The 16,602-nt window shown below is 33.5% G+C and overlaps 1 protein-coding gene across 1 annotated transcript; it reads left to right on the top strand.

Annotated features, from left to right (window-relative positions):
- Positions 1-1,755: 1,755 nt before the first annotated feature.
- LOC114298598 (receptor-like protein 1) lies at positions 1,756-4,907 on the top strand. Its single transcript, XM_082908138.1, has 3 exons — positions 1,756-1,870; positions 2,033-2,176; positions 2,487-4,907. The coding sequence occupies exons 1-3, from the start codon at positions 1,756-1,758 to the stop codon at positions 4,736-4,738; spliced, it is 2,511 nt and encodes an 836-aa protein (XP_082764264.1). The 3' UTR covers positions 4,739-4,907.
- The last annotated feature ends 11,695 nt before the right edge of the window (positions 4,908-16,602 follow it).

Raw genomic sequence — 16,602 nt, forward strand, 5'->3', positions numbered from 1 at the left:
CAACAAAAAGAGCAATATAAAGAAAAACCAACACGATACACCCATAAAAAGACACCCTTTTGAAGCAACAACAGCAGCTGGGTAGCAAGCACAGCAATAGCCAGCAATGATCTTCCCCCAATCAATAACCAATCCACACAGATCATTAAACTTGGGTTGAGATTCCTTAAGACACCAATAACAGACAGCATAACAGTGACACAGACACACTGGAGGCATACCACCCAAGACCAAAATTAGCAGATATCAGCAGCAAACAGAAGAGAAAACAGAAACCTCAAGCTTGAAGTTGGAGAGTAACCAACAAAATGAACAATACACAGAGAAGCCACCACAATACACCCATCAGAAGCCAGCAATGATCTTCCCCCAACCAATAACCATCCCACACAGATCTTTAACTTGGGTTGAGATTCCTTACGAAACCAATAACAGACAGCATAACAGTGACAAAGACGCACTGTAGGCATACCACCCAATATCAAAATTAGCAGCAGACCCCAGCAGATATCACCTATTGCAAAATCTGATTTGATGTAGATTAAACATAATATCATTTACTGAAAAGGGCAAACCTGAGCATGAAGCTTTGAGCCATATTGCAGTTCTCACTATGATCAATTCACAGAGTTCTTCGAATATGGGATGGGCATTGTTGAAAATACGATCATTCCTTAACTTCCATACTGACCAGAGCACCACAAACGGAATGACCACTTTCTAACCAAGGTGCACGTATTTTCTTTTTTTCTTTTCTTTTTTTAATTCTTGGTCTTTAAAGTTAATTTTTTAAGCTTCATTTGAGTGTTGAGAAGACTTAATTTTTTAGCCAAGTGACTTTTCACATCTTTATTTCATTTTCCACCTCCTGGCAAGCAAACTGTGAAAACTACGTTTTTGTTTACCATTCTGGTTTTTCTAATCTATCAATGCCATTGTAGACCATAAAAAATTAAAATCATTTTTTTTAGTTGGCCCTGAAGCACCAACTGGTTGACCTGTAAATATACTGAATACCTAATAGACTTCATAAATTTAGACCTTATATGAATCTTCAACATATTTTAATAAATTAGGACGGTTTTTGAATCTTCAACATATTTTTGTCCTATTAGGATATTTGGATTGCTCAGATCTGTTCAAATTATAAAACAATGGCTAAGATATATTTCCTCAAAAAATATTCTACAAATATATTTTCTAGTTTTTCGCTTCTCTCTCTCTTACTTTTTCCTTTTCTCGTCCATCCTTCCATGATCTCATGATCCAACATTCCTCTATTTTTTTCTTTTTATTTTTTTTATTTTCTCCCGTTTTTATTTTTCTCTCTATTTGTTTATTTTTTTATTTTTTCCTTTTTGTTTAATATATTTTATACATATTTCCATACAATGTATGTATGCTCGTAATACACTGGAACATTATGGATACACATACAATTTTCGTATAATTATATAAACAAAAGCAATATTGTACGTATGCCCATGGAAATTGTATGTATATTAGGCACATCTATCTATCTAGATATATATTATATAAGCAAAAGCGAGTTTTTGTGAGGAGTTTTGTGAGAACTCCAAAATTTTATAATAAATTTGTAATTTTATCAAATAAAAAAGTAAATTTAAATAGTGTTGGGCATACGCTAGTATATATATATATTGTCCCTTCAATTTGGTAATCGAGGTGCTCATAAATGTAGGTTGCATTGCAGCATCAAATCCAATTCTGTTCATCTCTATTTTCTTTGTTTCAATGTATTTAACATATTGTCCCTTCACTTTGGTAACAGAACTGACTTATAATGTTAGCAATTTGGAAGTCCTCATCCTCTCATGGAATCAGCTCAATGGAACATTGCCAATAGAAGGCAAGAAATTTTTCATTTTAAGTTACATTGTTAATTTGTTTTCAAATGGAAGTCAATTCATCGTCTTTATTATTATTTTTCTAATCTTAAGATCATTTTTGAGCTCTGTTATTTTTGTAAGTTCTTTTGGCATCATTTATCTTTTATTATATGTTTTGGCAGGTTTGGCATCTTTCTACCATCTGAAGATCTTGGATTTGCAACAGAATGGTTTCTATGGGAGTGTTCCTCCATTCATAGGGGCATCTTCTCTGAAAGCTTTATATTTGAATTCAAATCAATTTAATGGTTCTTTACCCATTCAAGGTAAAAATCTACCATGATGGTTTGTTAATGTAATTTTTACAAACTAAAAGCCAGACAAAAAGAAATTTAAATAAAGATGCTAATTTGCTGGGTTTTATTTATTTATTTATTTATTATTATTATTATTTAAGTTCATTGCTTTGTGCTTGTTTAATTTGTTCATCATTGATGAAAACTTTGAACTATCATTACCTTTCCTCTTAAGAGGTAGACAATTTCTTATAATAGCAAACATTTTAAAGAGTAGCATATAAATTTCTTCTAGCATGACCAATGAGATGGGCATTACATAAATTTGTTGCTTTTGCAGGTTTATGTGAACTGAAGAAACTTGAAGAGCTTGACCTCAGCTATAACCACATTGAAGGAATCCTTCCTCCATGCCTAAGCAATTTGACATCTCTCAGGTTGTTTGATGTTTCTGGGAACCAATTCATAGGAAACCATTTATCATCTCTGCTGGGCAGCCTCAATTCCCTAGAGTACATTGATCTTAGGCATAATCGTTTTGAGAGATTATTCTCATTTAGCTCATTTGTGAACCATTCCAAGCTTGAGGTGGTTGCAATTACAAGTGATAATGACAAATTTGAGGTGGAAACTGAATATAAAGATTGGTTACCCATGTTTCAGTTGAAGGTCTTTGTGCTACCAAACTGTAATTTGAACAAGCGCTCTGGTGATTTTCCGAAGTTTCTTTTTCACCAAAACACACTGAGTTTTATTGATCTCTCCCACAACAACTTGGAAGGTTCATTCCCAAACTGGCTACTTGTGAACAATACGAAACTGGAATATTTAAGTCTGCGGAATAACTCTTTTGTTGGTGAATTTCATTTGTCGCCATATTACAATTCTTATACTTGTTGGATGGATGTTTCAGACAATCAATTAATTGGGCATATTCAACTTAATATGGGGGAGATGGTTCCATATCTTATACACATAAACCTATCCAGGAATGCTTTTGGAGGTAGTATCCCACCCTCAATTGGTAAGATGAGAATTTTGGAGGTTCTAGATTTATCCAGTAATAATCTTTCAGGAGAAGTACCGAAGCAGTTAGTCAGAAATTGCAGATCTCTACGTTCTTTAGCGTTATCAAATAACAAATTTCATGGCCAAATGTTTTCAGATGACTTCAAATTGACTCAGATAGAGTATTTACGATTGAACGATAATCAGTTCACAGGGCCTCTGACAAATGTGGTCTTCAATTTGTCTAAACTTTCTATGTTGGATATTAGCAACAACAACATGTCAGGTAAGATTCTAGATTTGATGAATAACATGATACGTTTGAGAACATTGATCATGCGAAATAATGCATTTAATGGTCAGTTCCCATGTGCATTGATTCCAAATGTGTTCATGGACATCTCTCATAACTCATTTTCGGGAACACTTACTTCTTGCTCAAACCCAAACTTGGGAGTCCTGGAGCATGTGCATTTGCAAGGGAACCATTTTACGAAATTCATTCCAGAAGCTCTTATTAATTTATCAAAACTTGTGACATTGGATGTCAGTGACAACAACTTGTCTGGCAGCATTCCCCTGTCCATTAGGTTGCTTGCCAACCTTAGCATTCTTATATTGAGAGGAAACCAATTGGGTGGTTCCATTCCAACACAACTGTGCCAACTGAATAAGATAAGCTTGATGGATCTTTCCAAAAACTCTTTTACAGGGTCTATACCAAGTTGTTTAAGTAATATCACATTTGGGGCAATAGGGGCTGCTGATCTTGCTTTCGCTCAAACACCTTTAGAATTTTACAGCACTAGGCATATCTTCTATGTGTATGAAAATGTCCTACTTCCACATCTAGATATGGTCTTTGAGATTGGTGGCCCCGATGGCACATATGATAAAGTAGATGAAGTTGAGTTTATTACTAAGAGTAGGACTAACTCCTACCGGGCTGGCAGCATCCTTAACTTCATGTCTGGATTGGATTTGTCATGTAACAAACTAACAGGTGAAATACCTTTTGAACTAGGGAAGTTAAGTAGTGTTCGTGCACTGAACTTGTCTCACAATCTTTTGATTGGACCCATCCCGAAGACCTTCTCAAACCTTACTCAAATAGAAAGTTTGGACCTTTCTTACAACAATTTGAGCGGAAACATCCCAACAGATCTAATCAATCTAAATTTTTTGGCAGTGTTCATTGTGGCTCACAACAATTTATCAGGTAAAATATTAGACAGGAAGGCACAGTTTGGGACCTTTGAAGCGAGCAGTTATGAGGGAAATCCATTTCTTTGTGGACCACCATTGGAGAACAATTGCACAGCCATTGTTGACTTGCCATACTCACCAACAACAGCATCCTTAAATGAAACTAAGGGGAAATGGTATGATATCGATAAAGTGGCTTTTTCTGCAAGTTTTGTCGGAACATACATTACTTTCTTGTTTGGATTTGCTGCTGTTCTTTACATCAACCCGTACTGGCGACAAAGGTGGTTCTATCTGATTGAAGAGGGTATGTGGTCAAGTTATTATTTTGTTTGTAATACTGTTTACAAGCTTTTACGTTTTCAGCCTTCTGTATAATTAGCTATGCATGGTTTGTTTTCATGGACTAGCACAACAAATGTTTGTAATAGTTAACTTTCTATTTCTTATGAATAAAAAACAACTATTAGTAGCCATTATTGTCTACTTATTTTCAACCCTTTTTTTTTTTTTTTTTGTTGCTGATTTGAAACACTTCTTTTTTTTTCGCTACATCGGAAAGAAAATTTGAAACACTTCTATCAGCTTTTATAAGTTGATATTTTACTCGGGATGCAGAACTGTGTAGGTCCGGCCCCTCGATTTTTGATAATTTATTATTAATTTCATATTTATGAATATTTATAAAATGTATAATGAGATGATTTTTTAATTTTATAAGAATTATTTTACTTAATTTTTATTTCATTAGTATTTTACAATATGTAATGAAATAATCTCTAATTATTTCATATTTTAAATAATAGTATCAATTTAATAGAGTCAATTTTATTAATACAAGAGATATATGTCACTTAATTTTTAAATTTTAAAAATCAAATAGTATGTATACTTTTCTTATGAGTAATGTTAGAGAACTTAAAGTGTTACTCCTAAATTTATTCACAATGACATGACAGAAGTTAGGTTTTAATTAATTGATTTCTAAAGAAATAACTAACATGTAACATATTCACGTCATTGAGTATAAATTTAAAGGTCATGTTTTAGGAGTCTTAAACATTTTTCATGTTTTATTTATTAGATTATATCAATCAATAAAATAACACAAAATAGTGGTTTAACTGGTTGTATATTGAGATCTAATAGTTCAAAACTAAAAAAATTATTTTTTAGATTTATTTAATTTTTTTGTGAAATACTTTTAATACAACATTTATATAGGAAATTATATTAAATTACTAATGTACCAAAACTAATTCAGTATTTTTATGCATATATGTTGGTCTCTCCCGAACAAAATTCCTAGTTCCGCCCCTGATCTTAATACACTCTATTTGTGTGGTTCGAATATAAATTTTTGAACAAAAGTCAAATATTTGAACATAAACTTTTGAATAAAAATGGATTGTTCAGATATATATTTCGTTCACTATTTATGTCCCAATAATTATTTTTTTTCATAAATTTATATCCAAATATTTAACTTTTGTTCAGAATTTTATATTTAAATAATATAGACAGATTTTTTTTTCTTTTTTTGTAGTGTACAAATAAGATTATTCTTACTAGTGCTGTAGAAACCAAAAAAAGTTAGAAAAATGGTTGAGAGTACTAAAAGTGGTGTTCTAATTGTAATGATGTGGTAGTGGGCGCCACTAATGATGTGGCAGTGGGCCCCGCCCACTACCTATGCCTTGTTTTTTTTTTTTTTTTTTTTTGGACATTCTCAATACATTAGTGCTATTAGTGATTTTTTTTTAGTGATATGAATCGTTGTTGAAAAAGTTGTACCTAAGGTTCTTTCAAACTTGAGTGGCATTCGTTCCTTGTTAAAATCATCATAAATAGTAAACTAGCAAGGTTGATGAGTTTATTTCACAGAAGGTTGCATAAAGACGAAAAAGATGATATTGTATGTAAAAGGCCATTTCTTTCTTCTGTTTTTGTTTTTGTTTTTGTTTTTGTTTTTGTTTTTTTTTTTGTGTGTGTGTGTAGATCATGCGATTTTAATCAAGCCAATGTCATATTCTAATATTCTATAGTGTCGAAATGTCATATTTTAAGAGACTCCACCCTAACAATGCATGTGTTAAATTTTTAATTTTTAAAAATTAAATGCACTCTAATAATTAATATTAATAAAAACTTCAACTTATTAGTTTATCACGAGATACAACACTCAAATAGATTAAACACATTGCTCGTCACCATGATTCAAACTTTTAAATTCCATCATAGATTTCGTATGATTTTATGGAAATTTGAACATATATGGTCAAGACAATAAGAGTAAAGTTATCAAGTGACTGCGTTTTATATATTTGGAATGCTTTTAAATTTAAATTATTTTAATAGGATGGTTAATATTTTTTTAAAATATAAAATTTAATTTTAATATCAATTTATTGATTTTAGTAAATTTATTATAAAAAAATACATGGCATGACATTTTTTTTAAAGACAAAATAGTAAAATTTAAAAGTCAATTGTCAAACATTCATTATTAGTAATAGTACATTGTTGGAGTTATTCTAAGACTTTGTTTGGATTATAAATTTTGAGTAAAGATTTAAAAAGAAAAAATGAAAAAAGTGTAAAAACCATAAATGAAATATAAGTTAAAATTTTTCTCCATTTTCATTTTCTTTTCTTTTACCAAATTTCTTTCCAAAATATATGATCCAAATAGCCTTTTTTTTTAACAGAAATACAATGCAAGCCAAGGGAGCTGTTTCTAGTGGAAGATTTTCTCATTTTCTCTTTCTTCAAGGTTCCAGGTGTTTGTAAAAAGTTGTTTCTAATGAGAAAAAAGTTCCATATATTCATCCAGTCTCCTTCACCAGAAATGCTTCATCTTAGCGGTAGATTGGCTTGACTATGGATTTGGGCCTCTTCAATTTCAGCACTATACAAAGTAATGGCTTGAATTGGATTTGATAATCCAAAGCAAGTTGGAGGTGGTAATATTGAGAGATAAGCAACTAAACAGAAAGGTATATTGACTTAAAATGTATATTTATTTTTATTAATTTTAAAATCTACTTATCATTTTTATTAATTAGTTTTGATTACGTCAATCTTCATAAAAAATAAAAGTTAATATAATTATGTTAAAAAATTAAATCATAACAAAAATAAAATTTTAAATTAAATAAATATTATAAATATTAATAATTAAAATCATAAACTTTTATATTTTTGTAAAGAAAAACGATTGATCCACATAAAAAATAGGGTGAATTATATGCAGTAGGGAGTTGGGAGAAAAAATTACACACATGAGGGTGCAAATATGTCTGTAGTGGGATGCAAATGAAAGGCTGTAATAGTGCAAGTGTCATTTGCACCCCTCCATGTGCTAATAATTTTTTTTCCCAACTCCCACCTGCATGTAATTCCTTGATTTGTTGATAATTTTTTTTTCCAACTCCCGCCTTTCCCTATTCCCACTTACATGTAATTTCTCTATATATTGATAATTTTTTTCCCCAACTCCACTTACATGTAATTCCTTCTCAAATTTCAGAATTTAGGCTCCAATCCCACTACATCCACACAAAAGGGCCCGCACAAAGACGTAGGGTCCTCTCCTTATTCTCTCTCTTTACCTCCTTACTTGTTGGGTCATTGAGCCCACTTTTGCGCCCAATTTCGATAATCTAAATCGTTTACATTTTAAAATTTGTTGAGTATATCATACTTGTAAAATATCAAATTAATCGAATATCAGAAACTACGTGTTCGGATCATCGAATTAAAAGCTATTTTTTTAAAAAAATTAATAAACAGTTTTTTGAACACATGCTTTCTAATATCTGATCAATTTGATTTTTCACAGGTATGATATATTCAATAAATTTTAAAATATGAACAATTCAAATCATTGAAATTGAACCTAAAAATGAGCCCAATAACCTAACAAGTAAAAAGGCAATGAGAGAGAGTAAGGAGAGCATCCCGATTCCCAGCGACGGAATTTGTGGACCACACTGTGTTGTGCGTCTCTTTTCTTTTTTCTGAAAAAAGCAAACGGTCCTCTCTTTCTCAAACAATGACTTGAAGCTCTGGTCCTGCAAGTTCGGTTCTGGAAATACTCTTGCACTGTTTTGATCTTAACTTTGTTAAAAAATAAAAATAAAAATAAACCCAGAAATTGAAGATCCAAACAAACACACCATGGAACTAACTTTGTCTTTCATGGAATATTTTTTCTTTTTTTTTGGTTTTCTTATTTTGATTTGCAGGAACAACTTCTGGATGTGTTTATCGCAAGTTTGGCTCTTTTTCTCATGTCATGAACATGATATTCAGCACTTTCACTTTCCAACCTTTCATCTTCCTTTCTGTTCTCTCCTCTCTGTTCCTCCACTTTCCTCTGTCTTTAATGGCTGCCCTATACACAAAGCCATTAAAAAAAGTTTCAGAATTTTTTAATTTTTTTTTTCCTGGGTTTGTGATGATATGCTTGGAATGTTCAGAAACTTGATTTGGGTATATTTCACAAAGCTTGATTTTTTTGGATCTTCAAATTCTCACTTGGGTATCAACAATTTATCGGTTAAAATACAAGATGGGAAAGTACAATTTGGTGTTAGATAATGTCTCAATAGGACCACATAATTAAATGTGGTGTTATCATTTATAAGAAGCCTACAATTTAAGTGATTCAATTTAGTTAATAGGCTTAAGGGTATATGTGTTATGAACCTAATGTGTAGATACTAGTTGTATAATTTCTATTTCTATGAGGGGCAGAAATAGAAATTAAAACATATTGGTTAAAGTTGGTTTTCATTCCTTTTGAACTTCCACAACCTTTCAGTTTTGAAAACCAATAAATAGAAATTAAAACCAATAATGATTAAAGTTGGTTTTCATTCCTTTTGAACTTCCACAACCTTTCTGTTTTGAAAACCAATTACAACCTTTAAAAGGTTATGGTCCCTATTTCTTCCCAAGGTGAAAAAATAAGAATACTGTTTTGTTTTTCTAAATCCTCTCAAGGAGAAACATAAGGCACCAAAGGGAAAGGATTAGAAGGCTCTAACAAAGTCAATATTAAGGTTTTATTGACAATCAGACGCTTCCGTTTAACCGTTCGTCAATGGATTCAGGTATGTCATTTTGTCTTGATTTCTTGATAATACACATGGTAAATGATCCAAAGTGTAAGGTTTATGTTCTAAAATTTATGTTTACAAGTGGTATCAGAGCATGCATATCATGTGTCTTATCAGAATTGATATGCTTTATTCATTCTATTTAGTTTCCTGGAATCAGATTCTGAATTTTCTTATGGATGAACATCATGTATTTATATATATATAGATATATCTTGCGATTTGATCGGTTTAATTTTGAACATCATAAACAACAAAAAACTATTTATTTTTGGACCCGTCAATTCTATTTATATATGTATATATATAATTGGAATTGTTGCAGATTATATAACATATACGGGGTCACAAATTTAGAAATCTTTAAATTTAATGTAATTTCATACAACGTCTACAAAAATTTAATTTTCTAACATTCTCAATATAAGTTAATTCAAACAAGATGTCACAAAAGTGATCTCCCTTGTCTAGATTGTTTTATATGGAATGTTTTGAAGTTCATGTCTGTGTATCTCATGCGGGTATTTGTCGGTCCAAAGACATGATTAAGACTTGGCAGAATTACACACACATTTTGTGGTGATAAACATGTGCCAATTGTCAAGAAAACCTAATGTGAATAATAAATCCATCAAAAGATAGATTTGTTATTTGACATAACTTATTGTCAATGTTTGATCATTACAACAAGAATACCACTTACAGTTAATATCACTACCCAAAGGCTTGGTATTAATGTTGTGCTAGGTATCTTGAGATGTTGTCATTAAATTAATTTATTTAGAGATTATCTGTTTGGGTGTCCTGCTGAGGCGAGGCCTTATAAACCTCATGAACGAAAATTGGAATCTAAAACCATTAGCAGCTACTTTATTGGCTATGCCGAACGATCACGAGGTTACAAGTTTTATGATCCCACAAATAGGTCAATATTTGAGACGGGAATTGCAACATTCTTTGAGGATGTTGAGTTTGGGGGGAGAAATCCAATTAGAGACATTGTCTTTGAGGAGGAAGCAGGAGTAATCCCACTTCCTACTACTACTTTTGACCAATCACAGGTTCCTATACCTGTCATTGCTCGAGAAGTAATTTCGGATCCTCAACCAGACAATGTTGTTCAAGATAATATAGTTCAAACCCCCATTCAAGATGAGGTAATTGTTCCTGAGGAACAAACTCTACAACCTCAACTCAAGAATCTGTGCCATTAAGGCGATCCACCAGAGAAAGGAGATTTGCATTTTCAGATGATTATATTGTATATATCCAGGAACATGAGGTAGAAAATGGAATGTCGAAAGATGATCCAATCAACTTTCGTCAAGTCATGGAAAGTTCCAACTCTCATAAGTGGATAGAAGCCATGAATGAAGAATATAAGTCTATGCAAGACAATAAAGTTTGGGAACTTGTCTCATTACCAGTTGGTGCGAAGCCCGTAGGTTGTAAATGGATATTTAAAACCAAAAGGGATTCAAATGGTAATGTGGAGAGGTAGTGCAGAGTGGACAGATTTCCATAGAGCACATTGGGACAAACTCCATGATAGCGGATCCACTAACGAAGGGACTACCACCCAAGGTCTTTCATGAGCACACTGCTCAGATGGGTGTTGTTCTATTTGAGAACATTCTGGTTTAGTGGGAGTTTGTATTTATATTACTGCTTTATGTCAGCCTTGATTTTTATCTATATAATTAGATTAATTTCTGCAGAAATGAAATATTCAGTTTATTACGCTCTGTTACGTATTGTGAAGTATTGATCTCAATAAAGTTAAGTAGGACCAGTTGGAAATAGGCATGTATGGATCACATCACATGTAATTTCCATGCTACGCATCCATGATTGATCTATGTCATTTAGCTGTATTAGTATACGTGACCATTGGCGGGTCGAGTTACGATTGATGTAACGAAGACCGCTTTGATCCTATATTAATATAGTTAATGGACAAGATTGTTTGGATACCCTCAAGTTATGATAACAAATTTCTGAGCTCACTAAAGTTAAGCACATTTTTCAGGATATATATGTGGTCCAGTGGGAGATTGTTAGATAATGTCTCAATGGGACCACATAATTAAATGTGGTGTTATCATTTATAAGAAGCCTACAATTTAAGTGATTCAATTTAGTTAATAGGCTTAAGGGTATATGTGTTATGGACCTAATGTGTAGATACTAGTTGTATAATTTCTATTTCTATGAGGGGTAGAAATAGAAATTAAAACATATTGGTTAAAGTTGGTTTTCATTCCTTTTGAACTTCCACAACCTTTCAGTTTTGAAAACCAATAAATAGAAATTAAAACCAATAATGGTTAAAGTTGGTTTTCATTCCTTTTGAACTTCCACAACCTTTCAGTTTTGAAAACCAATTACAACCTTTAAAAGGTTATGGTCCCTATTCCTTCCCAAGGTGAAAAAATAAGAATACTGTTTTGTTTTTCTAAATCCTCTCAAGGAGAAACATAAGGCACCAAAGGGAAAGGATTAGAAGGCTCTAACAAAGTCAATATTAAGGTTTTATTGACAATCAGACGCTTCCGTTTAACCGTTCATCAATGGATTCAGGTATGTCATTTTGTCTTGATTTCTTGATAATACACATGGTAAATGATCCAAAGTGTATGGTTTATGTTCTGAAATTTATGTTTACATTTGGGACTTCTGAATCAAGAAGTTATGAAGGAAATCCATTTCTTTGTGGACCACCATTGGAGAAAAATTGCACAACCCTTTCTTACTTGCCATCGCCAACAACATCATCTTCAGATGAAACAGCGGGGAAATGGTATGATATTGATCCAGTTGTATTTTATGCAAGTTTTGTTGGAACATACATCACTTTCTTGTTTGGATTTGCTACTCTTCTTTACATCAACCCATACTAGCGACAAAGGTGGTTCTATCTGATTGAGGGAGGTATGTATGCTAGTTATTATTTTGTTTCTGATACTCTTCACAAGCTATTAAAACTTTATATTTAATTAGCTATGATTTGTTTCCATGGAAAGTACGGCAGATGTTGTGTAATAGCTATTCTTTTGCATACTTTTTACAAGCTATTAGGCCTTTTGTATTATTAGCTATTGTTTGTTTCCTTGGACCAGTATGGCAAATGTTGCAATAGTACTAGCTTTGTGTTGCTTATGAATGAAGAATAGTGAATTAGTAACCATTATTGATAACTTAGTTTCATTTCCTTTATTTGCTAATTGGAATATTGCTAGGAGCCTTTTATATTATCCTATTTGTTATTACTCATGAGCATGCTAACCAATTAAACAAATACCTTTATACAGTCCCACTGGTGCTTTTGTCCCTCTAGATTCATGCCATTTTTATTCTGATTTACTTGTGGCGAAAGTAAAGGGTGGAAATCATGTTGTGTTAATCACATTCATGTTGTGTCATCTAGGATTTGTGGCGGAATTTTTTCAATAATAACTCAATTGATTTACTTTTTGTGTTATTGTCATGTTCGTACCTATTCATGTTGTGTTAACATTTAATGTATTAAAACTTCATTTTGAAACTAAAAATTGAATTATAGTGCCTGAAGTTCCCATGCTGTCAATTTGAACTGAAATATTAACGATTGTACTTTAGACACAACTGCTATTAGGCTTACATAAATGAGTATTTTACAATTAGTTATGTGATTTATTTTGTATCCGTAAAATCCTTAATTTCCAAATACCTCTTTCAGACTTGAGATTGTAGTCAACCCATCCCAATTGCTTTGTTATTTCCCTCTCCAACATGTAACGTAACTCACTTTATACCTACTACTTTCGAATTTCAAGACTTTTGTGGCTTCTTGTTGAATAAAATGATTAGAAAAAATTTAATTTTCAGGAGGCATGAAATTCGAGGTGATGATTCAGTAAGTTTCAATTGAGTAAACTTATAATTTATCTGCCTAAAGAAAGTCATACTTGAAATTATTTGCTTAAACTATAGTAATGGGACAAGATGATTTACGGCAGAATTGTTTGCAATTGTCCAATTATATAGTTTATGGGAAGACTAACATTAAGGTTTGTCTCATTTTCTATGCAGAATCAAATACAATTAAGGCATAGATAACTTTTTTTTTTTTCCAACGGAAATAAAAAAATTAAAATGCTGATTAAGAACCAATCAACAACGAAATTCAAAAGATATGAGTAAAATTTGACCTGAATTTGTATAAAAGGTTGTTATCGGCAGCACAACTAGGGTTGAGTAAGGAAACAAAATTTTCAAATTGAACCGGTCCAGACTAATTTGGTAGGTTTGGTTTGGTTTTTTAATTTGTGGTTCAGTCCTAGTTTGAAAAATTGAAGAATCGGCCTCTGCAGGGTGGTCCTGAATAAAGTTCACGATTTCGGATTTTAACTGAACCAGATCGTATAACTTAAACCACATATGTTTATTTACTAGATATTATGTTTGTTTTAGTTAATGGTTGAATAATGTGCATGTTTATATTTCAAAAAATATGACAGATTAATGTTGAAAAACGTTTGCTTAATGTTATGTTTTTACGTAATTGGTGAATACGATGAGAGTAGTTTGTTTGATGGGAATGTTATTATTATTTTTATAATTTATGATAGGTTGAATTTTTTTACAAATGTTTTATGATTTTTCTTGTGAACAAATTATGTGAAATTGTGGTTCCAAATCAAATCGAACCACATTTAAACGATTTGATTTAGATTGATTCCATGATTTTAATGTTAGTTCCAACTCACATGCATGCAAAGCAAAAAGTGGCGTATGACGACTTCCACCACAAGTGAAGGAAGTCTGAGCTAGGCATCTTCCCTTTCTCTTCACGTTGTTGCCATTGTTGACTCTCACCAACAGAGGATAGAAATTTTGGTGGGTTTGCCTCTGTCTCTCTCTCTCTCTCTCTCATCTTTGTGTATAAATAGAAACGAGAGGGAAATGGTGAATTGTATCATCAGAAATTTGAGAGATAGAGAGTTGTGAGTTGAGTGAGAGTGTTTTTCCTCCCCTATTTTGTATTTGCTCTGTTTTGGAAAAATTCTCATTTCTGTCTGTGGACGTAGGCATTGAGTCAAACCACGTAAATATTTGTGTCTCATTTGTGTGTGTGATTGCTTGTTGATTATTTCTTTGGTGTCCCTAAGCCTAACAAAATGGTGTTAGAGCCGAGTTGTGTCTTTTTCGAAAAAATAGAGTGCGTTTTTCAGAATTGCCCAGAAATCAAAGTGGTCAAAATCCACTTTTGATCACACCAGGTGGAAGCTCTTGACGAAACGAGCACACAAGAAAAAACCACGTCAAAAATGGAGATCGGAGGAGGCTGCACACGCCACTAACGCCGTTCCCACTCACTAGCGACTGGGAGCACGTGCTTCACATGCGAAACCAGGGAAAAGACGAGTGGAAGTGCCCGTGGTGATGATGTCATCGAGCTGACCCGCGATTCGACCCACGCTCTGACCCGTTGGCTTGAGCTATTGACTAGGGCCGAGCTCATTGACCAAGCCGAGCCGCTGACTAAGCTGTGCCGCCAGCGCCAAGCCACTAACGTCATCTTGACGCCAGTCGAGCCGAAGAAATAATCCGGTGCTTCTTAGTTGCACCAGATTTCACCAATCTGAACCGTTCAACCTGTTTTGGCTTGATCTGAGCCATTCTGAGTCTGTTTTTGACGATCCAATAGTGGATTCCAATTATTTGGAATATTTCGGACACATCTGTATGGTCAAATTTTGCAAAGAAGATTTCAAAAATTTTCAATTTTTATTTTGGCAATCCGAAGTGTTTTTTCGGCCAATTTGATCATTCTGGACTCAACAGCGAAGTTTGATTTTTCAGAAAGAGATCATTTTCTGTAGAGACAATTATTAATGAAGGAATCAACATCAACTTCGGGATCTATGATCAAGCTGAATGCTTCTAACTGTGCAATCTAGAAGCTTAGAATAGAGGATGTCCTGTATTGCTGGGGTTTGTTTAACCCCATTGAGCTTAATGGAGTCAAACCAGCAACGGAAAACAACAAAGACTGGAAACAGAAGAATCGAAAAACCATTGGCCAAATCAGACAATGGATCGATCGCAGTGTCTTCCACCATGTCGCCTAGGAAACTGATGCCTATGCTCTCTAGACGAAGTTAGAAGGCATGTACCAGTTGAAGACTGCTCGGAACAAAGCCCTCCTAATGAGAAGACTTGTAAATTTGAAGCTAAAAGGCAGTATTAATGTTTTTGAACACACCAGTGAGTTTCAAAAACTGATGAACCAACTGGCAACTGTCAAAATGGAGTTAGATAATGAGATGCAAGCCCTATTGCTGCTCAGTTCTTTGCCAAATAGTTAGGAGACAATGTTGTCCCTTAGCAACTCTACCCCAGAAGGAAAACTGACCATGAGCATGGTTACAGATGCGCTATTTAGTGAACAGGCAAGAAAGAAAGACATAGGTAGAGATCAGTCCCATGAACTTGTTACAGAAAATAAAGGTCGAGGCAGAGGCAGGGGAAGAAGCAAAAGTAGAGCATGTAGCAGAGGAAGATCTCACGACAGAGGGAAATCCAGAGAAGGTACGAGGTGACCAAAGTTCAAGTGTTACCATTGTGGCCAGGAGGGTTACATAAAGAAATATTGCTATGCCTTGAAGGGAGAACAAAAACAAGGAAATAAACAGTCAAAGACCGAAGATGGGAACACTACAGTTATTGTCTTAGAGGATATTGCATTATTCTCTGTTGAAGAAGAAAAATGCCTCCACATTTCAGACAGCGACACCGAGTGGGTGGTAGACACAGCAGCTTTTTACCATGCCACACCCCGTAAGGAGTTCTTTAGTACGTACCAAGCTGGTGATTTTGGTATAGTAAAGATGGGCAACTCCAGTTTTTCGAAGATTTTGGGGATCGATGATGTTCGCATCCAAACCAAAGTTAGGTGCACGATGATGTTGAAAGATGTCAGGCATGTTTCCGATTTACGCCTTAATCTTATCTCAGGGATAGTCTTAGATCGACAAGACTATGAGAACTACTTCGACAAGGCATGTGGAAGTTAAAAAAAGGATCTCTGGTGGTAGCCAGAAGACAGACAAGTGGCACGCTGTACAAGACTCATGT

The sequence above is a fragment of the Camellia sinensis genome, chromosome 15 (assembly GCF_055761805.1).
Source record: "Camellia sinensis isolate YWXY chromosome 15, ASM5576180v1, whole genome shotgun sequence".
Lineage (NCBI taxonomy): Eukaryota > Viridiplantae > Streptophyta > Magnoliopsida > Ericales > Theaceae > Camellia > Camellia sinensis.

Excerpts from the sequence above, each read along its gene's own strand:
- LOC114298598 (XM_082908138.1), top strand. The coding sequence starts at position 1,756 with ATGTATTTAACATATTGTCCCTTCACTTTGGTAACAGAACTGACTTAT. Across the intron at positions 1,871-2,032 it reads TGGAACATTGCCAATAGAAG|GTTTGGCATCTTTCTACCAT; the intron begins GCAAGAAATTTT and ends ATGTTTTGGCAG. Across the intron at positions 2,177-2,486 it reads TGGTTCTTTACCCATTCAAG|GTTTATGTGAACTGAAGAAA; the intron begins GTAAAAATCTAC and ends TTGCTTTTGCAG.